General features: G+C 45.8%; 1 protein-coding gene across 4 annotated transcripts; it reads left to right on the top strand.

Annotated features, from left to right (window-relative positions):
• Window positions 1-540: 540 nt before the first annotated feature.
• On the top strand, window positions 541-22516 carry LOC126531159 (gamma-butyrobetaine dioxygenase-like). Of its 4 annotated transcripts, none has more exons than XM_050178579.3 (10): window positions 541-650; window positions 4776-4850; window positions 5580-5734; window positions 9807-9994; window positions 10967-11187; window positions 12418-12582; window positions 16488-16678; window positions 17347-17483; window positions 19761-19892; window positions 22271-22516. In XM_050178579.3, the coding sequence occupies exons 1-10, from the start codon at window positions 644-646 to the stop codon at window positions 22347-22349; spliced, it is 1350 nt and encodes a 449-aa protein (XP_050034536.1). In that variant the 5' UTR covers window positions 541-643; the 3' UTR covers window positions 22350-22516. The 4 variants fall into 4 exon arrangements, with proteins under 4 accessions (XP_050034536.1, XP_054926968.1, XP_054926969.1 ...); XM_055070993.2 differs by having other exon boundaries at window positions 9858-9994; XM_055070994.2 differs by lacking the exons at window positions 541-650; window positions 4776-4850 and adding an exon at window positions 6819-7024 and having other exon boundaries at window positions 5644-5734.
• Window positions 22517-27767: the final 5251 nt, after the last annotated feature.

The following is a 27767-nucleotide window of genomic DNA, read 5'->3' on the forward strand; positions in this document are numbered from 1 at the left end:
GCTATTATACATTGCAAACGCAGGAATATTACGCTGCAAAACAGAGTACACACCGTTAATGACATGAACTGTTCTTGTTCCGTGCAGGCAAAGAAATGAACGTGTCATATGGCATGGAACTATTTCCGCTTTGCTATCCTTCTTTCTGGAAGGAATGGTGCGTGAACGAAGACCCGAAATCGTGCGGCTCGACTTCCAGGCCGTTTCTAACTTATACGGCGCGTATTCTGTGCAGTGACATATATGCGACGCCGTAAAACATGCGTCTGCAAGAACCTTTCAGCGTACTAACCGTGTGTTGGAGTTCTGAGCATTGAAGAAAACGCGCTGCTAAATTTCTTTAAATACCACACACTGCCACTCCGTTGACGAGGAAACCACTTCTCTGACATCTCTCGACGAATCCCGACCGCTCCCACTCGGTGCCTTCGCGCGTTTCGGAGCGGTGTCCTTCCATGTATGTGCGGGTTCCCTTACTCACTCGGCAGGGCGCCTAGCGGCGAAGATTGTAACTGATTTTTACGTCACTGGCAGCGCCCAAGGACGGCCGAGTTTCAAAGCAGGCGGCGGCACGGCTGGGCATAGACGATAAACACGCCGAGCGCATGAGAGGCCTGCTTCGGGACCCCGGAGAGCAATCAAGATGCAAGGTATGTTTGTGGTTTGATATTTTAAGAACTTCAGATTACTTTCGTCTCACAACCGAAGCCATCGCTTAAGAACGTGCATTCACTGGGAGATTTTACAGCAAAAATTTCCGACCTCGTACTTGCATTGCCGCAGATGCGCATCATCAATAACCGTCGGAGATTGACAGGGTCACTAAAGCCTAAGTGTTAAGCGTACGGTAGTGAAGAAAGGACGCTATTGAGTGTTTGTTCCAAAGGCCATTGAGGTCGAATAACGAGAGTGTAAAAATTGTAACGTAGGGTGCACGAGATTGTAGTGGCAAGTAGCTAGTAAGATTACCGACAGCGAGTGACGCTCAAGGGTTCTACAGTGTACTGATTTAGAACAACGCACGATTTATGCTTCTTTATTAATTAATTAATTTATTTATTTATTCAAGACAATTTTACGAAATTGCCTTGGAAGGCACAGCCACAGGCGAACATTTTCCTGACTGGGCCGTGACACCCTCACAACTGCGGCCGTATAAGGCAGAATCAGTCTATAAAATTACAACACGTGAATCCTACAGAATCATTACGCAATATTGTGAATATTCGTTGGCATGTTTTGTATGTACTTATTAAAAAATTCTGTCTTCTCTCATATCTTTTTTTCTAATTTAAATCCCAACACGTGGGGTTCATATGTTTGAGACAACATCGTTGGTCGCTCTTCCTTTTCTTCATTATTATTATGCAGCGCTAAATCTTTAAAAAAGGCGCTCGTAAGTCATTGAAAGGCACACAGTACCATTTCAGTATTAAAGATAAATTGTGAGCTTTATTGGGTGGATGCCAATTTAGAACTTCATTTCGCCAGATAAACACTCCTGCATCCCCTTTCATTTTTCCTTTATATAACAAGGTGAAGACAGTTCGTGAGGAGAATTAAAGAAACCAAGCAGAAAGTTGAAGTCAAACCACGTCGAATAGCTCGGGCACACATGGCGAACCGGGAAGCCATCGCTTTAATCAGTTTGTTTACAAAAGCAGAGCGTCGGCGGCGGATGAGTGAGGAGGATGGGAGAGAGGTGCCATCTTGGAAGCTCCCCGCCGTCGTATCGGCTTAGCTCGGGGGCGCGATAGCAACGGGGCGAACTGGCAAAAAGCAAACTCGCAATGAGAAGAATGAAACAGTTAAAAATTCACGCAGAAACTCCCCTGGCAGTTGTCTAAGTATGCGTAAGCATTGTGCCACTCTCTCACCTCCACGCAGCCCGTAGCCATTATCTGTTATTAAACTTGACCCCACCAGTATAAATGACAGCGCTACGGTGGCACGAACTGCTGCGGACGGCGGGGCAAGGTTAAATGATGTCGCAAGCAAACTACTGCAGGTGGTGGCGCCAGATGCGGTGATGACGTTCCGATCATTATAAGCCGTTATCGTTCTTTAGCGCCTTATCCATCCGCGTCGAACCATTATCAACCGTGATCATGCGAACTCCGGCGGCCGCTTAACGGATGCTGCCTAGAGAGCGATCTGCGATGGGGACACAGAGTGCGCCGAGTGCTGTTAGCTTCGTGTGCGCTGTGCTCTCGCCGCTTAATTCGCGTTGAAGCGCTCGCTGCTGTTGCTCGCTGCTGTGGGCGCTATCTTGAAAGCGATCGTCTTATGTGACGGACAAGCGGGTTTGCTCGTTGGGTAGGCATAGAAGTGCTTACGCATTTAAACAGTTTACTTCTCGCACATTGTTAAGCCTGAATGAAACAAAATGCGCCAACGAAGTGTTTGTAATAGGTTTTCATTGCAGACATACGAATCACAAAGGTACGCAGCTGTATGTTGAATATGATAGGAACAAAAAAATAAACAAAAAAAATAAATTCCACTGTTTTATAATGATTTATATAATACAGAGTTTTATACTTCAGGGATTAGAATGTGTGCAAGCGAGCTTAGCTGTGGCTGAAACAAATAAAAGAATCACAAGGCATGAAAGAATGTTTTCTGGGCTGGCGAAATAATTGTTTTGGGATCTCGTTTCTCGGTATGCCCAAATCTTGGCTGGATTGTTGTGTAATGTTAAATAGAACGCTGTCAGCACAACAAATGAGAAACTTCGGCTTCCAATGGCATTTACCAAGCGTGCAAAACGTCTCATCTCTCATCTGTGTTACCTCCTCAATGACAAATGTATGTTGAAATATGCACGTTCACAACGTCCTGCAGAACTCAGACGAAATTTAGAGGCCTATTTCATTTATTAAAAGTCTGCTTTCATAACAGGCATAGCAAGTCACGGCCGTTGCCTTATGTATACGCTGTGAGAGCAGTCCATTGTACAGCATTTGGGTAGCAGACAGGGACTGCTGCCTCAATTATCACGGTCATCTTGCAAAGCAGGTTTGAGTGTGCGTAGGCGAGTATGCTCACTTTAGTGTTTCTGTATTCTGAATACATGACGGGGTTCTTTCTCTTCTAAGCATATCACAAAACCAAACGCATCAGCTTGCCACATTTATTCAACTGTACCCTCTGAAATGCGATGACGACCATTAAGAACCACTTTTGCTCACGCGTTAACACAAGTGGAGTTCACTTGATATTTCTCATTCAGATTCCTCTAAAATGGTCTAGTATGCGAAGTTACCGTTGGCGGTTGGCGGGGTTGTAGCGGTAGCTGCAGACAGGCCTAGCCTCGCTGCCAATACTTCCGCCTGAGCGCCTCTTGACCAACGCACGTCACCAAACATGGAGTAGACGTAACACTTTCAAAACTACTATGTGTCATCATACAAACACCGTGAACTGCACGCACTACATTGGGAACGCCGTTCTTCAATATACTCTCAAGGAATATATACAATTTAACACACTAGCATGGACATGACGAAAATTACGTTAATACTGAGCCTCATCGTTCGCTTTCCTTTTTTTGCCGCATAGAACAGTTACAATGTTCTATCAGCCTCATTTACATGTTGTTGAGACAACACACGCGTAATGTCAGAGAACTCATGCAAGGTCGGCTTGTTTGAGGCGCGCAAGCTTTAGGAATGAAATCCCAGCAATACTGATAACACCGTATGTCGGAAGGGAAGCCAATTTAGCACACAAAGCTTAAACTTCAAGCAATTCTAAAGAAAACGCTTGATTTAAAACACTAAGGGCGTTTATCATCTCGCTTATATGCTCGTTCTAGCATACAGAGTCCCCAACACTTTATTTTTCTTCTATCGTTATTTCTCTGCTGTTAAGCACTCTGTCTTTTAATAGCCTTTGGGAGGCAAAGAAGGACGAAGCCACGTGAGTTGAAAATATTTACTTCACACAGTGTGCATTCGACTTGAAAGGCGCTCTAACCCTTTAGCGCACTGTACTCTATGGAGGTGGGTGTCTGTAAATCGAGTTGGTAAGGAGGAAAGCCCAAACGCCCTTTGCAGTGTCGTCGTGCAGGTCGCAGAAGCGAGCACACCATATGGGTTCCGTCACCGAGGGGCAAAGTGGGTCACTGACCTAAACTTGAAGGGCTCTCGTTTGAGCACAGGCAGTGCCAACAACAATACGCTAAACTGGTGCTACGAGTTATCGCGCTTCCATTTTCTTTATCTTTATTTTTGTTCTTATGCCTCCAAGCTTTTGTTGGCGAGAATAGGTCCACCTCCTTATCCAGATGAGCGGGCACTCCCTGCAGGCAGGTTCAACGCCCTCCGAGGACGCTTTGGGCAGAACGGCCTGGAAAGGCGAACATACACTTGGGATGTTTTGTGCTACACGTCTCGCATTGTCTCTCCATGCGATTGCCAAAAGAATAACACAAGTGCTTTGAAAATTGCACCAAAACATTATTTAAAGAGATATGGCTGATTTCCTACACTTTACATCATACAAGGACCAAGAGACAGATGATGGTAAAGGTGTCCCATGTCATGCAAGTTCGCTAACAAAGACGAGTTTCTTCCCCTCTGTATGATATGTTAGAATTAATTATTGTTCATGTTTATATTCATCTATAGGCTTATTTAAACCATGACGACGACTATAATTATAATCGGTGCCGTCAAAAGCGGAATAACGAAAATCAGAATTACATTCTTTAAAATTCTCAGCGATGAATAGCCTTGATGCCCCCTCATAACCTGTTATATTCTTTCATGCAGCTTGCCGAAGGCTGCTGTTTTCGGGCCTAACTCAGAGCCGTGGTCTCCTCAGAAGTGCTGCTGCACGCAATGGAGGTAAGCATTCAACTCAATTCAATTTCATTAGCATTCAGCTTGTGTTCCAATTCCAGCAGCAATGGCCCTTAAATACTATGCTCAATTTAGTGCAAGCAGTCTTGGCGCAGGCGAACAATTTCCAGTATCAATTATTCAACATGTGAATACACAAGCAGTAAAACGACTTCCCCTCATGTTTCTTTATCTTCCTAAAGCTTTCACCCTTACCCGCTTCGGTGGATCAGCGCCTACCGTGTTGCGCTGCTAAACACGAGGTCGCGGAGTCATATCCTGGCCGCGGCGGCCGCATTTCGATGAGGGCGAAATGGAAAGATGCCCGTGTCCCGTGCTTTGGGGGCCCGTTAAAAAAAGCGAGATGGTAAAAATTACTTCAGAGTCCCCCACTTCGGCGTGCCTCATAATCAGATTGTGGTTTTTGCACGTAAAATCCCAGAATTTAATTAATATTTTAGGCCTTCACCATTGAAGGGCCTCAATTAATATATGTCGAAGTAAATGTGTAATCTTGTAATGGCCAAAACAAAACTCTGCAGTGGCTTCTAGCATATGCAAGCAGTTGTTTACTGTTTAGTGTTTACTGCGGCACCAAAATAAAATAAAAATGATAACAGCTTAAGGAATCTGTGGTGAGGCCACTGTAGGTGGTCGGAAGTGTTTGAACTGACCTTGAAGCACGCATTTTCGGCGTGAGATAGAGAATGCGTCCCACGCATGTCCTGCACGCAGGAACCGGCGTTCGCGCCATTACGTCGGATTTGGCCGAGATGGACGACGAGGAGAACGTCCCTAAGCCGGTCATCCGTGATGTGCGCAAGGTGAGCGACAGCACCCTGTGCGTCACATTCTCGGACGACACCAAGTGCCACTTCAACAGCATCTGGGTAAGTGGCGTGCCTAGGCGATTCCATTGCTGAGTTACCACGCATTCACAATGCCTCGGAGACACGTCATCAGCCGCGTGCACGTTTTTTTGACCGGGTTGGCATTTTATGCGTTTACCCCACTGCCATCGTGCACTAGTTAGAGACATGTGGATCTTTTTGTGCGCCTGCAGTCACGCATTTGTCACATGATCTCGCACTTCAACTTGTTGGCATGCGGATCTTTTTGAGCACCCCCAGTCACGCATTTGTCACATGATTCTCGCGCTTCAACTTGTGGTTCAATAAACCGGTGGACGAGAGTGCCTATCGCGAGGCACGTGATTGCCTCATGTGAAGGACAAAGCTGGCAAATAGACTGTGCAACGAGCTCGACCTGGCAGAACACCATACACACGTGGTGGAATCGGCATGGCAGATTATCCCATTGTTTTCTGTCGTACGCCTACGCGACCGTTTTCTGTCAGCTAGAAAAAGTGTTCACACCTCACCGGACGCCACGGACACGGAGGCAATATAACCAAATCTGTGATGCCACTCACACGAGACGACACAAGATTCTTTTCACCGGAAAGGCGTGATTGCGAGCTTTCCTCGAACAAGCTGATCAATAAAGTTTGATTATCTGCCATGCACAATCTGCTGAACATATACAGAATATTCGTGCGGTCGTTGGGGCTAACAATTGTAAATGAGTAATTTCGTAATCACTCCTGCGGCTACCATCCGAATGGTTTGCTGATCAGGGCAAACAGGAAGAAAAAAGGGATGGGAAAACAGGGAGGTTGACAGTGTAAGTATCGGCTGGCTACAGTGTACTGGAGAAACGGATGAAGGGAATTAAAAGGCGATAGAAGGAATTAAAAACAAAGATAGAAAAAGAAATTCCCGCTATACCGTGATGCTTCGCGCTACAACTTTCAAAGCCAGTCGCACAATTCACAAGTCCTTAAGAACATGTGCAACGCATTTAAGGCCTTGAATGCCGAAACCCTTCTGGTGAAGTGTCTGAGAACTTTTTCGTCCATCAGGATGCGATCGTCCAGTTTTTCGAGTGTGGTCTCGAACATTTTTCTTGCCACAGTGTAACAGCGACTGTCACGTGGAGGTGCTTGACCGTCTCCTCACAGCCACAGCTGTCGCTAGCAGAGCTGTCGGCCATTCCAGTTCGACAGGAATATGCGTTCATGGCTGAACCACAGGCAGTACAGATGTGTTACTCCCGGTCGTTGTATGCCTGGTGGAAGATGGAGTTGCAGACATGGATCCAATCTGTGGAGACGTGTGCCGGTAAACCCAATCGTGTTCTGCAGAGTATGTGTAGGCTCGAATGCGAGCGAGCGAAACCTTGTGGCTGAATCTGTTTTCGACAGTGATATTGGTATACAATGGACGCCGTCGTGGGCAGACCGCGCAGCGTCTTCCTCATTTTAGTTACCAGAAATTACTCAGTGACCCGGTATCCACTGGCAGATGATGTTCCCTTGTCGAGTGCGTGGTGGTGAAGTAGTCGGATATCGGCAACCAAGTGCACATTACAGGGGCAGCAGACACCGGAGAGATGCATTTGAGTCCTAAAAGATGTGCCATGACGGCGATGATTTACGCAAACTATGGGAGGCAGCTAATGCTGGCCGTCCCATTGCTCCTGCAAAAGAACAACTCAATGTGCAGAGACTGTACTATGTGCACACGTGAAGCATCTGCCTAGTCGACACTAATGCATTTTTGTTAACAAGTCATCTTTATATAATGTAACGCTACCCTACTCCCCCATATCTGAAACACTTGTCGTAAATTAATTTTGTTCTAAATTTATACATTCGTGTGTTCAGGTGCGTAAACGCGTCATGCTGTATGTGAAAATATCACCGTCTGCCGCACCTAACCTAAGGTGCACTACTATTGCATTGGGTAGGTTTACCTGAGCTTTAACGATCAGCTCCACTTGCAGCGATGCAGCTTAAGAGGAAACTTTAGCTCGAGCCCAGCTCTGACGACGTGGCCTAGTCAAGTACATGTAAAACGCACGAACATTTTCTGAGATATTCTAGACCGATGCTAATGAAACTTGTTGCATTTGAGAGAGAAAGTTAAACTCTAGTGACAGTTGGAAGCGGAATTTCGATTTAGGGCCTGAATTTTGTTGAAAGGATTTTCAAAAATTCCGAAGTTCGAAAGACATAGAAGCACGAAGTTTAAAAATTAATAGCTCTGCATCAAGAAGAAATATCGCGGTTCTGTAAACAGCATCCACTAGGTCATGAAAGCGAACAAATTTGGAATGTCATTTCATATTTTACGTGAATTTGTTAGGTTGTGTACAAGGGTTCTGCAAAAGCTGTATTTCCAGATTACTAAGTTATTTCTTTTTATTCATCTGTAAGAATCTATTTTGTCCGCTTTAGATGCACTATTAGATGCAATTCACACAATTGTGATATCGTTTTTCATTGCTGAGTTGCAGAGTTGTAAACTGAATAGTTTCGTTTTCCGAAAATTTTCGAATATTGCCACAGTTTATTAAAATGTTGACGACTTAGATCGAAAATTCCAAACCATCAGTCACTAGATTTTAAGTTTTTCTTTTAAATGTAACAAAGCACGCCAAATTTGGTGCAGTGGTTGCCGAGAAAAACGAATCCTCCTTTTGCATGTATTTAAATGGGAGCACCCGAGCTTAAGCTTCCTCCTAACAAATAGCACTCAGCGGTTCAGCGGGAACGACAGTGCTCGTGCACGCAACGCTTATGCCAGCCAGCCCAACGTAGAACGCTCCCCTCGCTCCGCTGACGGATCTTTATGTCGCACTTACTCCCTTCCCCACACTGCTCACCGATGTTCAGGTGTCAGCCACGCGCAAACAGTTACAGCAGGCTCAGTCAATCAATCAATCTGTCACTGCTTTATGCAGTCAATTGAACGGATCGTGACTTTGCATCCACTTGACTTCCTCGTCGTTTTGGAGGCAAGATGTCTGTGCGTCTCTCGCACCTCTGGAAGACGAGCTCCTGAAAAAAGAACGAAATCAGCGCAGTTATTTGCGACCTTTGAGCACATCAGAAGAAAGCAGGATGGCTCGTAAGTGTCGTTGAGCTAAATCTGTCCATTGATATTAGGTCGACAATGGCGTCTATGCCGTACGTGCGCTGGCGTAGCGCAACTACGCTTACGCACTTATAGGCGTTATATGCAGCGAAGTAGGCGGAGAAATATTTTTTATAACAATTAGGTTGCTTGGTAAAGGCTTTCATTGATATGAAGGGGGCGTTTGGGCCGTTCAAGAAACGACGCTAACTGCAGCAGCTGATCATTCCGTGCTGGAAATTGAAGTGTCTAGAGCAGAAAGTTGGGCTAGTTGAACTTCGTTCCCTTTGATTACTTGAAAATAGTATGCTAAAATAACAAGTGTACGCTGGTAATGAATCGCTACGTGGCATTTGAGCGGTTCTTACAGTAGTCCGCAAGTTGGAGAATTACCGCACGGATTTTCACAGTGACTACTGGGGTCCTCAAAGGGGGCATCTGAGCTGAAGTGTCCATGAACTGAAAGATTTCGGAGTAGGTCTCCCTCATTTCTGCTGTCAGTTTGCACGATTGCGTAATTCATATAGCACCTGACATCACAGTTCGTATAATCAATCGACTGGTCTGAAAATGCAGCGATGGGAGGTAGACGTACGAGTTCTCTTACATAGCCTGTAGAACAAATTCTTCCGATGCCCTATATGGCTGTAAGAAGCTTCGGTGCAGCGCAGAGGTGCATCTAGTTGTGTCATCGCTGAGGAGACGTGCCTTCACCGTAGGAAATGCTGCTCGCGGGTGTGTGTGCGTGCGTGCGTGCGTGCGTGCGTGCGTGTGTGTGTGTGTGTGTGTGTGTGTGTGTGTGTGTGTGTGTGTGTGTGTGTGTGTGTGTGTGTGTGTGTGTGTGTGTGTGTGTGTGTGTGTGTGTGTGTGTGTGTGTGCGTGCGTGCGTGCGTGCGTGCGTGCGCGCGCGCGTGTGTCGTTCTGATCTTCACGGCACGGGGTCGTCGCGTCGCGATTATATGTCCACGTTGCTTTTTTGCTGCAGCTCCGCGACAGCTGCACTTGCTCAGCGTGCGTGCATCCTGCAACGCGACAGAAGCTGGTCAGCAGCGTCACGATCAACCCAAACATCCAGCCACTGTCGTGGACCGTCGAGGACGGGGAGAAGCTGGAGATCTGCTGGCCACAACAGCCATCGTCGCCGCCTCACTCCAGCACGTACTCCTGTGACTGGTGAGCCGCAAAATCTCAACTGTGGCAGGAACAAAGCGGGTGGTGTTTGCCTCTCTGGCAAACGACGAAAAAGTGGGATTGACGATTATTCTTTAAGCTTGCTCTGAAACGACCGAGAAATACCGAATAAAAATAGAAAGGTACAGAGAGCAGCCGGAACAGCATACGGAAAACTGCGTTTCATACGCTGAAGGGAGGAATGATGGAATAGAGAGAGGGCGAAAAGAATCACCTGAAAAAGTGATGAGATTTTAGCGGAACAAAGGAATGACGCACGCATGCCCTTGCGATGCGCGATATGAAGTTATTCAAGGGAGGTATGTTGAAATCAAACAATCCTGAGTCAGAATGTCCTGAGTGTACGCTTTCGTGCACGTCGACGGAAAAGTTCTATGGTGCCAAAATGCGAATAGCGGGCTGATAAGAAGGCATTATCTGGCCCCGGATTTCCACAAGACCCCATTTTCTTTTTCATTCTGTTTCCTTTGCACTAAACTTACCGGTAATTATTCTTAATTTAACGAGCTGGTGGAACTTAACCTCGAATTGCAACATTATTATGACAATTAGTATTTAGAACGCTCTGGTTGTGCTTCGCACTCTATGTATATTTCATTTTTGTCTACCTTCGAGACATCATGTCCTCTGAATTACTGTATAAAAAAAGTCATTTTTGAAAATAAACAAGGCTTTCTCTATGAACTATTTTTTAACCATCCACGTAAACTTAATAAATTGTATATGAATGATGTTGCCTTAATTTTGGTTTTGTTGCAAACGTTTATATTGAGAAGACTAAAGTTCTAGTATACCTACAGGAAGGTACCGTAGCCCTTGCTAATGATTGAAAGCACATTAGTATACCTTAAGAAACACTGCCTTGTAGTAAGCCATGATTTCGCTACCGTCAGTGCTATACTTACCTGCTGTGAAACCTCCTTCCACTTACTTCTTTTCTTCACGATGCTGAAGGCTTTACCAATTCGGAAAACTCTTCGAGAATAAAGACGGCGAGCCGCTCGAGGTGTCCGATATGTTTTACACCAACACAAAGTCGTCAACGATCCTATGGAGCCGTGAAGAGTTCGAGGAAAATCCTCCCGAGTTGGACTACAAGACGTTCATGGAGGAGCGCTCGGGCCTCAAGCAGATGGTCAAGAACATCGTCAAGTACGGCATCTCCGTACTGCACGGTACGCAACCCATTTTAAGTTCTTTCTTTGTATTACGCTCGCTGTATATGGACGCGTGAGGCGAATTTCCACCGTCGTCGTCGCTGTGCCGGCTAACGTCCAAGTGGGATAGCATCGAGGTTGCGTGCCATATGCTGTAGATGCGAGTGAAAGCGCGTGAGACAGAGCCGGAAAGGATGACGGCTCGATCTCGCGCGCGCAAAGGAGGAAGGCGGTGAGGAAGCGCGCCGTCTTCCATCGTGGCCAAGGCACCGGGGGAGGGGGGGGGGGGGGGGCTTTTTACTCCGGCAGCGGCTGCGGATGGCACGCCGCGCGGGCCTAATCTTGAAAGCGGTCGTCTGTGGTAGGTGAGTCTATAGGCGCGCAGAGGGCTGATGTCTTCGTGCGCGCTTTGTTCTCGCCGCGTAGTTCGCGTTGAAGCGAGAGGAAGCACGAAGGGCAATTCGCTCGCCGCTGCTGCCGCTCTCCCGCGCAGCAGCAGCTTTTTCACAGAGAGCGTTCGCAGTCATCGAGTGAGATGATTTATGTTTACCTGCCCGCGCGTGATACCATGCTTGTTTAGTTTAGTAAGCGAATGTTTACAAGTGTGTTCGTCCGATAAAACTACTGTCCTTACTTCGTATAGCTGTCTAATAAATTGATAACGTAATCGCTGCATCGCTTTTCGGGTGAAACGGTGACATTTTTTCATTCCTTGTAATGACGTGACGCCGCAGTGATAGTCGGGTATACATTTACAGGTAAATACGTATGATATCACAGGCACGTATCATGCTAATTCGCATTAAATTCGCGAATTTCTAAATTAATATTGCATGTGCTGCTGTTTTGAAAGAAGATCCTCTGGTATACAGTTCCAAAGGAAAATAACTCTGTCTGTACAGTCACCCTTCCACTAAGACCTTTCTTTAGATCATGTTTGCGTCCTTATACCGTAGCCCGTACGTCATGCGCACTAGATTTAATGTGTTGGGTATCGGGGTGTCGTCGTACGTTCACATGTGTACCTTAAGGTTTGCTACGTTTTATAGGTTTTTAAACAAAAACCGTGACGCCAAGGTTTTCGCGTCGATTTCTCTTTGCACAGCTAACTCCCACCTTCACCTTGCCGCCTCTTGAAATGGGTATTTGGAATGTTTACTAAGGTTCACCGACCTCCGCATCTTCTCTACTAAGCAGTTGTTTCCTGAGTGTGTAGAGTTTCCACATATCACTTCTTTTCTGACACAGACGTTCCTCCTCACGAAGACGAGCTGGAGAAGGTTGCCTCCCGTATGGGCTACATACGGGAAACTGGCATGGGACGTGTGTTCGACGCCACCTGTCAGCCCGATGTGCACAGGGGTTCACGTTTTCATCAGCACACCGAGCTTCCCGACAGGGAGAGCGCCCCGGGTAAGCTATTCCTGTCTCCGTTGATCGCATTCATTGCATGCGCGCTTCCTGGGCAATCGCATTCAAGGATCTCGCCCACAGAGGGCATGGTGCTTTCACTTTAGATCTCACGCCGTTAAATGGACACTGCCAGATTCTTAAATTCCACAATCGTTCCTTTATATCCGCTGCTACTGCTCTCTTCTAGTCATTGCAAACGCGTTGCAACACGTACGAAGTCACTGGCACCACTGATACTGAATCTATCCACATGCGCTAAAGCCTGAACAGACATTTACAGCCCAACAGCATCGTATTAGCCCGCCCTCCGGTCTCGAATTCTACGTATTTTACTTCTTGCGTGCGTGTGCTTTTAGCCAGGTTGACGGTTTGCGCGCTGCTTTATTTCCTTGCTCTTGTGTGATCGCGCTGTCTGATCGCACTGTCACTGCGTCGAATTGTTACGCTTTTCCTGCTTTTTTATTCTTTCACAGCCACTGTCTACAATCTCTTAAGCCGCTGTCCCTGTGGTCAACCGATAATTAGCCTTGAATAATAACTGAATATTTTTAAACGTTTTCAAAGCTCGGCTGAAGCAGTCTTCCGTCGTCCATTTAAGTTTCACTGGACCAGAGAAGTTAGAATGGAAGACTTAAAATCTGCAATATTTGATGCATGATGCGTGTTGACATTATTGGCAGTTACCTTAAGTTAAAATTAGGGCTATGATAAACAGTTTAGTTCGTTTCTGCAAAACTTGCAAACAAGGACAAAGGAATAAACTGGTGTTTCCCGGCCTAAAATAGCAATGTGCAAATGTTCGAAACGCTGTTCAGATTTCCAGAAAAATGAGGACCATTATTGTGGGGCTGAGAGACAGATGTGCAGTTTTAGCGTGGTGGGCTAGTCATAATAGTTGTAGTTCAGATTTCTTAATTACCAGCTGCGATCGTGTAGCCTTTGCTAGTGTTGCAACTAGTGCATTCTAATTTAAGTCAGCTCCCGCAATTGTTCTATCATAACAAAGAATTAGAATAATAACGCAGTTTGACTAGAAATGTTACATAATTGAGCTAATGTGCACGTTAGATTTCATTTCTTTCTCTCTTTTTTTTTTACCCAACGCAATTTTCTAATATTTTGTTAAGTGGACATTTTTTTCTTTCGCATAGGTCAAATCATTCGCAAAGAAAAATGCCACGGATGCTCATGAACGGCAAATAATCACTTTTTGCCGCCATCAAAGGAGGTTCTAACACCATAGACCTGAAAAATTATCTGGGCCTTGTCGGTTTTCAGAATTTGTAGGTGCTGACACAATGGTTCGCATTGGCTTTTACCAGAGGCACTCGCTTTCTAAGGTCGGCGGAAATGTTAGTCGTCAACGTCTAGTTATCAAAACTTTGTATTTTGGCAGATTACATGGTTGCCTTGCAGATAACTTTTAGCAATTCTTTGACTCTAAGGCGTCGCAAAATTTCAAATCGAGATTTACCGTCAATATATGTTAAACCTGCATCATCAGGGCATCCCGATTCGGCAGCGCTATCATTCGATTAACATCTGAATGTGCCGTAACATTAGCAACGTCAAGATGTTGCTCATTTTGTATCTTAGTAAGCTAGCTATACGCTCGACAAAGTCACGTGAGTACTCGAAGCAGCCTAGTATAGTCTTTCCTGAGGCACAGCCGCCGAGATTGCGGATTGACGCAGACGAACGCCGCGCTACGACGGCTGTCTCCGCGGGCAACGCTAGCCACGTTGGACGGAGGTCTGGGGGCTGCGACGATGATACTGCTATCAACGACGAAGCGTTGACAACAGGTGAATACGGGGCAAGCACAGCACGCACGGCACCACTATAGCACGGCAGCACCCACGCACCCACTTAGAATTACGTACTAGCACCTATAGGCCAAGAAGCACCACCATAATAGATTTCCCAGAAGGACCGTTGATGGTGCGCTTCGTGGCTCAGAGAGCAAGCACACCTCGCGATGCAAAGTTTGCGGCGAAAAATATCGGCAGTGATAAATCGAAATGAAGAAAGAACCACTATAGACGCTTCGATGCGTGAAGGAGACTCGAGTTAGCCAACATGCCGGACAGTGTGGTTCGATCAAAAGTGACTTAAGGACTAACTGTTACGCCTGCGCAACTGTTGAGGAATCTTATAGCGCTGAATCGATGACTGCGCTAGCAATCGCCGAGAATAATTTTTGTATATACCAGGCTCATCCGACTTCGCGGCTGTCACTCGCGATCTGTCGTCTCGTTCCCGCTGCGGCGTTCGGCGTCTAAGCGAGCGGTCTTCAGCTGCGAAAAATTCCGCCGTAAACTTCATCGGCGCGAGCCTGATTCTGCCGCCGTAAAACGTCTTTCGCTCAGCGATGGCCCGGAAGGCGACAGTGAAACACCTCACGTGCGGCTGTTAAATGCTAATTTCAGACAGAAAATGAGAATACACACGTTTCGGCAACCGCGCTATCCCTGCAGAATTAGCCCGAGAGCAAAGTGAATTCGAAATGGCAATTGACAGACGTCACGCGATCGATCGCGATTGGCGAACAAAGAGCGGCTCGCGGTGGCTGATGTTCAAGAATTGTTCGCAAAACGATAGTAGCAAACGATCGCTTTTACACCATCTGTAGAGTGACCTACAAGGCGCACTAACGAAGTGATCCGTTTAAAACGAGACTCCTCACGTTGAGTGCCGTTGTGCGGTGCTTTCGCATCGACCAAGTTTGGTGTCCGTGACAGCAACACAATAGAAACAGTAAGACGTCAAAACACGCGTCTCTGCCTAGATCTTGTTTAGCTCAAGTAAGCGCTAAATTTTCATCTGCCCAGACCACGGCATGCCTCATAATCAGAAAGTGGTTTTGGCACGTAAAACCCCATAATTTTTTTGCCCAGATCACTAGTGTACTACATACTCCAGGGCACACGTGCTTGCCTGTCGCTGTATCTGGCATTTACTAATTCCGGGCTCTCGTCACATACTTCGATGGCAGGCTTGTGGTAACCGACTGAAAAGGCGCCTCGACGGCGTCAGTTCTCGTAGCGTGGTCCCTGGCGAAGAGAAAAGCCGTAGCGGAAATATGCCTTCACTCACGGGAAGCGTCAGTAACGTAGCCTTCTGCAAATTCTGATGGAAGTGCTCCAAAGCGCCATCGGCTCAACAACTTCGACTCCAGTGGCGGAACTGAAAAAAAAATAGAGCAGAGAGCTACGGTCGCTCTTCTACCAATCCAAACATTTTCGACTGTTGCAATGTGATCTAAAGCCCCTTGCGCTACTCTTGCAAATGGACAGTGTGGATGCGCCCTAACAGAATCACCGATTCCGAAAATATCTATGAGCAAGAGATGTTAACGACGCGGTGTTTCTGCAGTGAAAAAATTTCGCTCGCTCTTGACGTCGGGCACCACAGTGCGAACAATCAAGGCGATGAGTCACGCAAGGTATCTGCTCCACAGCCCTGTCCACAGGATAATTGTCACATATTTTCTTGCGAAGGATACGTAGTGGGTCAGGGCGAACACGTATCCTTCAAGAAACATAGTAATTCCACGTACTGCTATTTAGCCATAATCAAATTTTCGAAGAACTGAATTGTCAGCTTTGCGTTTACAATAGTTTGATTCTAAACCTAAATTTGTGCTTCCATATCAAAATTAGGATAATCTGCACACACCTATAACTAACCTCTTTTTCACAGCCCCAGCGTGATTTAAGATTCCTTACTTTCCCTTTTTTTTTAAACGACGCACCGACTTTGGCACTTTTTTGCTACTGGCTTGGAAACCAGCGCCAAATGTTAGGACCAGTGGTGACGCAAGCCCGCTGCGATGTGCACGTATAGCGAATTGAAAATAAATTAGTTATGACTAGGTTACTAAATTACGTTGCTATCTCACACAGGCGTCAAGCTGCTGTTGTGCCTTTCATCGGATGTTCCGAAGCAGACACTCAGTGGGACACCCAACAAAGGAAAAACCTTCTTCGTGGACGGCTTCTACATAGCCCAGTGGATGAAGTACAACCACCCAGAGTATTTCAGGTTACTTGTGTCTACGCCAGTCACGTTTTCCTACTACGACTCGAGGCGAGGTGTAAGTATAGAAATGCATTTCAATGTGTAGAAATTCAGAAACGCCCTGTGCCCACCAGCGATTCATTGTGGGCCGAAGGCGTCTTTTTATTGTTGAATGTTTGCAAACAGAACGACTACAGATAAAGATTGCACCCAGGTTGCTATCATCACTATGAGCAACTCAAAGCCTAGGAAAATGCAAGGGGACGGAGTCACTGATAAAAAACTCTGGCCAAGTTCGTGTGCGTCCATAGCAGGAATACTAAAGGAAACATCACAAAAGTGCTTGTGTCATTGTATTTCTACGCGCGGTGCTTTATCTAGCGTGTGCAAAGTCTCGGGAGTGTTCGCAATGGTATTTCCCTAGGAGATGTTACAGTCCACTTGTGAATAGCGAGGTTGTAGTGCCTTTCTGCAGAGATGACGCTGGAAGCCATGTTCTCAAGATAGCTTCTTTTTGAATGGTTTGTTTTCCAGTCAAGTTAAGGTAGCACAGAGAAACATTGGTTGTCGAAGCGAGAGTAACAAAGAAGGTGTGCAGTCACACCCTCTCAGCGGTACATGACGCTTTGTGATTCTTGTGACAAATAATGAAGCCCTTGCGAATACGAAGTCGAGTATTTTTTTTCTTCTCCATTGTACTGTCTTTATAATATGACCGTCTTTCTTTTTCTGCTTTCTTCGTAGGTGTGGCTGCGAGATACGTTTCCCATTATCAGGACAAATAATTATGGGAAGATAAAGAAGATTCACTACAGCACGTTCTCTATGCGGCCGCCGCTGCTGTCGTCTAGCGAAGCTACGAAGTTCTACGAGGCATACAGGTGAGCACTTCAAGGTGTTGCGACTTCTTTTTGTTTTGCTGTTTTTACTGTGAACCGCTAAGTTCACTGCAATGACACCTTGTTTGCTTTGCGTAAGAGCACGGTACCTTTTCGGTTTTTCACTTCACTGTTCGTGGGAAGTGTTCAGTGTTCAGTGTTCGTCACTGGTTACGCCCAGCCGTAATCGGCTACCAAACTGGAATCATTTTAAATAGCTTGATAGCCGAAAACAAATTGCGTAGTTCTCAACAGCGGTCGCACAAGAGCTGCCTCCGGAGCCAACGTGTTTCCACACGAGAGTTGCTTTTGTCATGCCGAGACGCCCTGACGAAGACAATTGAGTTTCTTGAAATGCTCGCTCCAGGGAGATTTCTTGTTCGACAACTGTCGAAAACTTCAAGCCCTCATCCTCCTGCCAACCTCTGCGTGGCTCTAAGTGTTTCTGTATTTGCTCTTGGAAAGTCCTAAATAACTCTTCCTTAGCAATTTCTCTTATATGAGAAAATATCTTTACGATAAGAGCATTGCATTCTCTGTCCTATGACTATTGATGAATTCATTCTTGCGCATTTGGCAAAAGCGGTGTGCAAGTTCTTCTTTCCCGCATGGCACGAAAGCCATAGCTACGAATTTGTATGCGATGACGGCACGACTTTTGCAGCAGATGTAGAAAAGGGTAACAACCATCTCAATTTCATTGAGCGATCTGCATGAATATTCAAAAGCAATTACCATAGGGCTTAAATGTTGGTCAGAGGCAACATCTTACTACCTCGGGTGGTAGTTCATTTCTGCCATTCCTTCTTTAGTTTTCAGAACAGTGTATAGGTCGAGTTATAACCTAACTATAAGAGCAAAAATTTTAAAGGAGCAACTAACAACCTCTTGAACGCGCGCATGCAGCTTCATTGTAAGAAATATGCGGCTTTGTATCACAGACAAAAAGGATGGCCATATGCGCTTACGTGAAGCCATTACTATGCTCTTTTGCAGCTGCGCTGCTGCACAGGTGTAGGATTTCGAGTATATCTATAGCTTGCAAAGTTTCTACGCGCTTGGGCACAGGAAAGAGCAACCATAGCCAGGGTGTTATCTTGTGCAGTTCCTGCAGATATGTATATTTATAGCCATGCGAAGGACAACAATGCTTTAAAATAAAAACTCTTTATTTGACCCAACTTACGGCCCGCGCAACAAAGCAAGCGACCGTCACTATGAAAGTCGGTGTTCATCGAAATGAACAGTGCAGCCTGCAGTCAATCCCTATTTATAGGGGATGCTCGACCACCTTCGATAACTTGGATGTGGTGGTGAAAATTTTGAGACTTTGTACGCGCGTCGCATGCGATAAAACTGGTTTCAACATTTGTGGCGTAAGCTTGATTTGAGGGTTCGAACCGTGCGAGCTCGTCTCGCGTGAGAGTGAAACATTGATAACGTCGATGTAAGGGCAGAGACAAATGATCGAAAGTGGGAAGTTAAACAAAGTACTCGCAACAATATATATGTTAAATTTGCAGCAGCCGCTAATATTACTATGTGTGTATAAAATGCCCAGATATCATTGCGAACTAAAATAGTGCAGAACATTTATTGTATCTTCGTAATGCAGTTTACTGCACCGATGTGTATCTGTTCCAACTTTAGGTATGCCACGCATGACAGAGCTCTGTTAATTTTACTGCCCTACCTTTTCTCGGTTAATCTCTATATTCGCATGGTCACGGCCTCGTCTACCCTTCTCAGAGTTACTTCTTTTCTCCTGGTAGCTCTTCACACACCTACGGCATTACCCGGGCAACGTTTTTTTTCTTCTTTCCGCGTTGCGTGCACTTCCTTTCCCGACACAGTGAATGTTTTTCACGGGAGATAATGATCAGGCACAATACCAAGGCTTTAATTGGTTCTATATGGTTCTATATATTCATGTGGTAAAGTTATACGATAACCCAAAGACCTTAAAGCTTGGCTTCGATTTTTTCATTTACCTTGTGTCATACATTGGCTGTACAGCGTAGGTTCCAAGCATACTTCTCCGTTCGTAACACACAGAACATCCGCTTCCTGTAAACGTTCGTTTGATGTTCAGAATATTTACTTGCTTGCACAAGTAACTGAAAGCCTTTACGCGATTCATGTTGTTCGCTTGTAATTGTTTTTTTTTTTGCTAGTAAATTACGCGTGTTTGTGTCCTTTTCTGCCGCACATCAATGCACCTAACTATAAATAATGTCCATATTTCACACACTTATGCTGGAGTGCTTGGCTTGCTCGCAGCACATTCACCAAGCGCATGGAGGAAGAATCGTCTCAGTACGCTTTCCACTTGGCGCCTGGAGACCTGGTGGCCTTTAACAACCGACGTATACTACACGGCATGAAGGAGATGGGTCCGGACCACAAGGACGTGTACGTTGCGTCCATCATTATTTATGATAAACGAACTCACTTAAGGCACTCACTTGAATCAGTCGCATTACGAGATCTTGAAGGCGCAGTAATCTTTCTAAGTTTCCATACTGGTAGCCTGCTGCAGCATGTCAAAATCAGTTATAATTTTACATTGAAGAATACTGGAAATCGAATCTTGAAGAATGCTACTGCACGTCCTAGATTGAAAAAAATAATGCCTGGAGACTCGGATCTGCGACGCCATTCTAGCCTCTGGGATATGTGAAATGAATGTCATTTTCCTTTCTTTTTCCAAACGCTGTGTTTAGCGTCCATTCAGACGGAACTATAACAATTGACACTGTTCCGTCCATATATACAAATGGAACTCTGGCTTTAACAACGTGTCATTATTAAGTACGCATGTCACTTGTATACCTGGCGTTGCCTCCAGGACTCAAAAGGGGCAACGGGGACACTAAAACAGGAACCTGGACTGGGCCTCGTGCTTGGAGCTTGCCGAGGCCTCCGTGCGCTAGAAATGAATCAGACGGGCTGTCCGATTGCACTTACGGCAGCCTTTGTATTCGAGAAACCCTCTGGCCCACTCCGGCCTACGGCGGTCCGAACACACGGACCGCCCTGGTTCCTGTTTTGGTCCCCTCCGTTGGCCGTGGGGCACCCCCGAGATACTGCGCCGCTGGCTTTGTTATAATCTCAGTTGCCCTCCTGCGGCCTCCGTTTCCCGGTTACATGTGCCCTCCTGCAGCAGGAGCTGCAAGAAATCTAATCCTTCGGGACACTATCTGCAGCCTTACTCATTTGTCTGGATGAAGGAGCCTCGGCAAAAGGCTGGCAAGTCTGACGGGGCCTCGGCTCTCGTTTGGTTCGGTACAGTGCAGAAGTGCATGCAACATAGCACATGACGAAACACTCTAACAGCAGGTACAGGAAATGCACATTGAAGTACATATACGTATAGCGGTACGAACATGAAGCAATTAATCACGCTTATCGAGTTCATGTTTTCCTCATTGCATGCTACCGAATGGAAACGAAGGTTCATTATCGTGGCGATATGGCTGCTAGCTTTCGGGCATATTGTAATTCAGAAGGCGCTGATGGCGAGCAAATTTACACCCCGATAATGAAACCCCCCTTAGGTAACAGAAGCATGGGTCCCGTTAGTGTTACACTACGGATTCGCTCACCGCGACCTTTGTTTATCGTTGATAAACGACATGCAGAAGTCAACAAAACCTGTTGTCATAAGGTATGAGACCGGGCTAGTTAGCGTCCCATCTGCTTAAACAGCGTTGTTAAACAGTTGTTGTTGTGCTTGCTTCTGCGCCATTTTTATTAGCACAAATTGCAAACGTGCAGCAGTGTCTGGCGCGCCATACATAAGCGTGGTGCCTAATTGGTTTTGCGTCTCGCGGTTCTCGGTGATCCCATGCCCCTATTGTGTCATTATATGCCATTTGTGTCATTGTGTCATTGTGCCATTATATCGTCAAGACGATCGTAATAACACCGTAAGTGATCCTATGATATTTTTTTGCAATTCGTCTTAAATGGGGCGGCTACGATAGACACAGGAAAGCTTAGAAAAGCGCGTGCACCTGTAAAGTTTATGTGAGGAACCCTTCAACGACGAAAGTTGTGCTGAACAATCCCAGGGCCAGATTAGTAAAGCCTCTTTGTGGCAAACGCCTTTTACGGCGTCCTGCTTTAGCACTACCCGTTCGGCAAAGGCAAGCGCAGTGTCGAAGTTTGATAGGAATGCGTAGTACTGTAGCACTCTCAGGGGTTCGCACTTGGTAACTGTGAACTATTTCAATTAAGGGCGAATCAAGCGGCAAAACTCTCCCTTGAAAAACATTTGCCATTTGACAGCAAAGTCTTGTCATAACGCTGGAGTCTGAAAAACACGGATGCACCATGTCAACTACGACGTTGTTCCCAGTTCGCTGCACCTGATTACACATGGCTGCTCAGTAGCCATCGTCAGGATTCGCTGAACCTGAGAAACAATATAGTTGTGCTTGCACTTTTGTATTTAAGGACAGATTTTTCAACGTTATGTTGAGCTTAGTATTATTGGACTCACTGATCCCTATATAAAAGCAAATATGTATCTGTCGCGACTTATTATCATCATCAGCCTATTTTTATGTCCAGTGCAGGACGAACGCCTCTCCTTGCGATCTCCAGTTACCGCTGTCTTGTGCTAACTTATTCCAACTTGCGCCTGCGAATTTCCCAATTTGTTCGCCCCGCCTAATTTCCTGCCCACCTCGACTGCGCTTCCCCTTCCTTGGCGCCCATTGTACTACCCAATCAATTATACAGTGCTTTAATTCTTATTACTAACAATTTGTTGATATACGTTTCAGGATACTGAGAGGTTGCTACATGGACATGGATGAAATTGCCTCCCTGTACGAGAAAATGCGGAGGGACGATGACCCTTGAGCTTTCAATAAGATCACGGTACCATGATGTTGTGATCTGCTCATCAAGGCTGCCTGTCCGTGAATCGCACGAAAATACTTCTTTCCTTTTGTACATAGCACTCTACGGATATATCAGCGCGCATACGCGCTACGCGCCATTCGTTAATAAACTTGTGGTGTATTGCGCTTGCTGTGTGTCACTGGTTCAGTGCATGCCGGAGGTCGCCACCGAGATATGGCACAGGGGATTCTAGTTTGGCACTCGGCGTAACCGGGAGGAAACGCAGTTACTGAGTCAGTCACGTTAATAGAAATAATGAATTCGGGTAAAAACCATCGGTAATGATTGTCAAAGATGGCGTTAGCAAGGACAAACGACGATGCAATGACAAACGTTTGACACATCCCTAACAAGTGATAAACCACGCGATCCGCGCGACCGCGGATTACACTTACTCCGGGATCGGCTCAGTTTTCGTTGCACCATATGTTGGATTGCCCTACTTTGCTTGGCGAGAAACGGATTGAGCAGACGTGCAGAGCCCCGGGAACGAAGGCAGAGGACGCTTAGCATTTATTCCTTTCGCAATTATGCCCTAGAAGGCGTGTAGTTATTGCACTGATGATGTTTATCGATCGTCTGTTCTTTCATTGTGCAATTCCGCAGAGAACAGGGCTGGTCACCGGCAGATCTATAGAGGTATAGTACAGACAGCTATATATAAGCCGATTCGTTGTATGTATACTGCATGTCTTCTCTTAGCCTTCTCAATCAGAGCCCAACCAGCCACACATTCACCGAGGGACTGGATTGCCGCAAAGACTATTGCGTAAAAAAAGAAGTTGATCAGTTCGTTAGAGCCATTCAAAACTGCCATTCTCACTCAGAATTCACTACAAAGTAAGTCGGGTACGGAGGCATGAGAAAGATGCTAAAAATTTTATATCGTACTTGAATAGACGATCGTACCGATAAAGCAGGAATTCACAGTACCGTCTATACATACAATTAGGCACCACAATACAGGCATACGGTGACCGGAGGCGCAGCAACCATTCATTCGCCAGCAAGACGCACGAAGAGCGTCCCCCGAAGAGGGGGGTTCTTCCGGAGCAGTGGGTGGTCTGGCCTGGAAGGTGCAATGTCGGTTGCTCATTTCAGGAGTTGCTCGGTGGCGGTTTTCCCGAAAGCTGTTTGAGGGTGCCGGCTTGTTGGGCCCGTTATTAAACTATCACGTCTTCAGAAAGCCCGCCTCTTATGAAAGCCGGCAGTCTTCAGAAAACTCGCGTATACACTGGCGGGCATTATTTCAGGGACATATTCTGTATTAGGACTTGTTTCTGGGCTATTTGGCATTTGCTTACAGATATAACGTAGCGCGAAGGCACAATTACGAAGAAGAGACGTGTTCTGTGTCTCCTTTTTTGTAATTTTGCCTCCACCATACATTATGTCGGTATTCAGGGACAGTGTGGTGCAAACCATAGACGCACGTAACAAAGACAAAGAAATTGAATTCTGAGGTCTTACTTGCCAAAATGACGATGTGGTTATCAGGCACGTCGTAATGAGAACATCCTGGTTAATTTTGACGTCCTGTGTTTCTTTAACATATACCTAATTTGAAGTACTCGAGCGTTTTTCATTTGACTCCCATCGAAATTCTGTTGCCCCGAGCGACATGGAACTCGTGACCTCAAGCTCACCAGCGCACTGACGTAGCCATTAAGCTACTGTGCCGGGTTTCATATAACTAAGTGCGAAACAAACCCAACCAGCCCTTAGCTTGTACGCCCAAGTTCTGCCGGACAGTCGTATATTGCAGTCTTAAAATGCATAACGAATAGACAAGGCAGAACAAAAGTCTTCAGTAGTGGTTAGTGTCACGGCTCTGGTTTGGGTTCTCACGTCATGCCTTTCATGTCACCCCAGTAGCCATCATCATCCTTTCTTCTTCCTTCTTTTTTTTCTTCTGGACTTTATACACCCTACACTGGAATGGTTTACACTTGCCAAAACCCTGAACCCTGAAACCGTTAACTACCAACGCTGTAGAAGTACTTGGAACAGTTCATCAGTGGATGGCTGTACTGTGCTTCATAGCATAGTGGCGCATTTTAGAAGAACATTGTTTTCAATAATTATTTTCCAATTTAATCCGTTAATTTCCGAGTTGCAAGTTGTTTCTAGATGTTTCTGTCCCTCTTTCTTGCTTTCGGCGAAACCACTTACTCTTTCTTTCTTCAGGCTGCTGCTTAGTTTCTTGTCGGTAGTTTTTCGTAGTATGGCAGAAAAAATAGCATTTATATATAAAGGCTATTTTTCCTGCTATACTACTTGGGGGCTTTCTTTTAAATCCCTCACAGCAAGACGTGAGAGCGTTTACGGGGGAAGATGCTGTAAACGGCGCGATGTCTGCGTAGTGATTCCGCCTTTCGAAAAGTGCGCCCGTACAGGGGAACGAAAACAAAATTGAAAAAGAGAGAAGCCGTGGCCTCTAAGACGACCTCGGCGCATCGACGTAATCTTGGAGGCCACGAGAAAAATTATGGCCTCTGAGATTGTTCAACAAGCGCTGTCTGAAAGGCGTATCGTATGAAAGACAGCGTGATCCGTCCGATCGCGGAGGCAGTATAAAGAGCTGCCTAGTTTACTCTGTTCCCGAACGATGGCGACGCAGTCCCAGAAGGCCTTCTAAGGAGGCTTCGTACGCACGCGTACCTCTCGTACACTCTGTTTTCTTGAGCGCGTTTCTGTATGGAGATTTTGTAAGTCTTTCACAATTCAAAGTCGCCCACATTTTTGTAATTCCGTGCAATATGGTTCCTTATTAAATGCGAGCCTTAACGAAGCTTTGTAAATATGTCTGTTGTGTATATGCGGGTGTGCGTGATTGCATGTGCTGTTAAGTTTAATCACTGTATATATCATAATCATTGCCCAGAACTTGAAGTAGCATGTGAGGCGAACAGCCAGGCTAACATCTCCAGAATATCCTTAAAGCTGCTGTCCCCTTCATAAATGCGTGAGCATTTCTATGTCTACCCAACGAAGAAACCCGTTCGTTCGTTCCTCCGCCACGTAAGACGGTCGCTTTTCAGAAACTCTATTGGACATTTCCATTTCGCACGAGTGGGGAATCATGTGACACGTTGAGAGTAATGAGGCTGTTTATGTCAGTGACAAACTGCTCGGTAAGCGCCATAATTGTGGAGGGGAAACTCCGGAGTTGGAATGATTCCGGAATATTGAAACACCTGCCACGGAACGGGAATGAAATGATGGCATCTGCCTGGCAAGAGCAATTCGAATGGAATGCGATATTATGATTCCAGAATGGCGTTTGAATGGAATGTGTACATAGTTCCGACGCGCTAAATGTTGATATTAAGCGAGAATGCAAAACCGGTGAATTTGCCACTTAGGCTGCAGTAGACTTGGCCAGTTTATTACATTTATCATACTTCTTTTGATACAACTGTTTCAGTATCTTTTTTGTTTACTACCTCTGCCGCGGTAAGTATAGAAGAGATGGTATTCTACAAATTCCACACTTCTGGTGACCCATAAAGTGTTCTTCGTTACAATGTTGGAATGCTCCTTAACGTTAAACGTAACTTAAAGTTAACTCCTTAAAGTTTAATTAAGGGGTTATGTTGGTAATAATTATTTCATTTTAGCAAGAACATGCTTGCCCTACGGCAAAGCGATGCAGGCCAGAAGCGGCCACATCGCAAGCGGTTGCACCCTGCACGACCACAGTGATTTGGAAAGCGCGACATAATTTTTCGTACGCTGTCATTTGTCAAAAAGGCCCGATAACAGGCAATCAGAGACGTGTGCTACAAGGTGGCGCCCGTTAAATGCGAGTACATGTGAAAAAAGTTGAAAAAAAGAACAAAAGGGCAGCAAACTTCAGCGATTTCTTCGGTTCTGAACTCATTCACTGCGACAGCAGCTATCTACCACAATGAAGAGTACCATCTTAATTTTCCTTTCCTGCATTTTCCTCAGATAAGTGCGCTTGCCCAATGTGGGACGCGGTTGAAGATGATTTTGCGCTTTGGTTGACCAGACGTATTAATAATTGTAGTGATTACAGGCTACAACGCCGTAAAGAGATGAGAGATAGTACGTAACTTTATTTGTTAAACTGCTAAAGACGCAAAAAGAATCATATTTATAAATTATATTTTTGTCGTTAGGGATGCAAGCTGAAGTAGTAAACGTTTATCGCGTGAAGGTTTCATTTACTGGAATTCGAGGAATTGAATCGACCAGTTCATCCGCTCTAGGAGGGGGAATGGTCCCATTGTGGTGGCTAGTCCAACTCTCCCTATCCCGAGGAGTTAAAAGGAGTGGAATTACTGGGATCTGCAGTCTCCGGAATGAGTAGGAATGGAATGGAGGGATTAACTCCGCAACTCTGGTTAGCTCTGATATCTGTTCAAGTGTCAGCGTGTATGCTGCAGATAACCTATTCCGAGGCACGTGCGCCTCTCCGCGCATGCGTCGATGGTCCCTCTTTCCTTCTTTCTCTCTTTTCTCTTCTATATATATTTCCGAACTGGAAATAAAGCGTCGTCTTTTTGCTCTGCGAATCGGCCTGGATTTCATCGCGTAGCTGCCGGCCTTTGGCCGGTAGAACGTACCAGTGGCGATGAGGATTCTGCTGCATCAAGGAAGCCAAGCAGAAGTTGCCCACCACCGACCATGGCACACAGGCTACCGGAATTTGAAGACGAAAAAGATAAGTGGCAGGCGTACCTAGTCAAGGTTGAAGCCTATTTCGAAGCGAATGATGTGAAGGACGATGCTATGCAACGAGCGCTGCTGGTAGCTGCGCTTGGAACAAGGACAATAGAAATTTTGAATGGAAAGGTAGCCCCGCGAAAGCCTAACGCCCTGACCTACAAAGAAGTTGTGCAGACGTTAAACAGCTACTACGACCCGGTACCGAATGAAATTTCTGAAAGTTTCAAGTTCTTCCATCGCTGCCAGCAAGAAGGGGAATCTGTACATGCATTCATAGTGGCAATACGGCAGATGGCACACAACTGCAATTTTGGAACTATGCTGGACAGAATGATAAGGGTCCGTATTGTGGGCGGCGTCAGATCCAAGAATGCGCAGAAGCAGCTGCTAGCGAAGAAAGATCTGAATCTTGAAGAAGCCGAGGCTCGTGCCCTTGCCGCAGAGAGCGCTGAACGCGATTCGCAAGGTATTGTTACGGACCAAGAACAAGCAAGATGGCTAAAGCTCTCTGGTTAATACGAATCGCGCGCGAAGTCGCAAGGCGTGCAACAATGCAAATGTTGCGGTAAGCGTGGTCACAAGACCAATGCTTGTCGAGTAATCAAACGCAAATGTTACAAGTGTGCACGGCCAAGGCATTTAGCGAGAATGTGTGCGGCAAATGAAACAAGCAAAATGCTA

Source organism: Dermacentor andersoni, chromosome 5 (genome assembly GCF_023375885.2).
Source record: "Dermacentor andersoni chromosome 5, qqDerAnde1_hic_scaffold, whole genome shotgun sequence".
Taxonomy (NCBI): Eukaryota; Metazoa; Arthropoda; class Arachnida; order Ixodida; family Ixodidae; genus Dermacentor; species Dermacentor andersoni.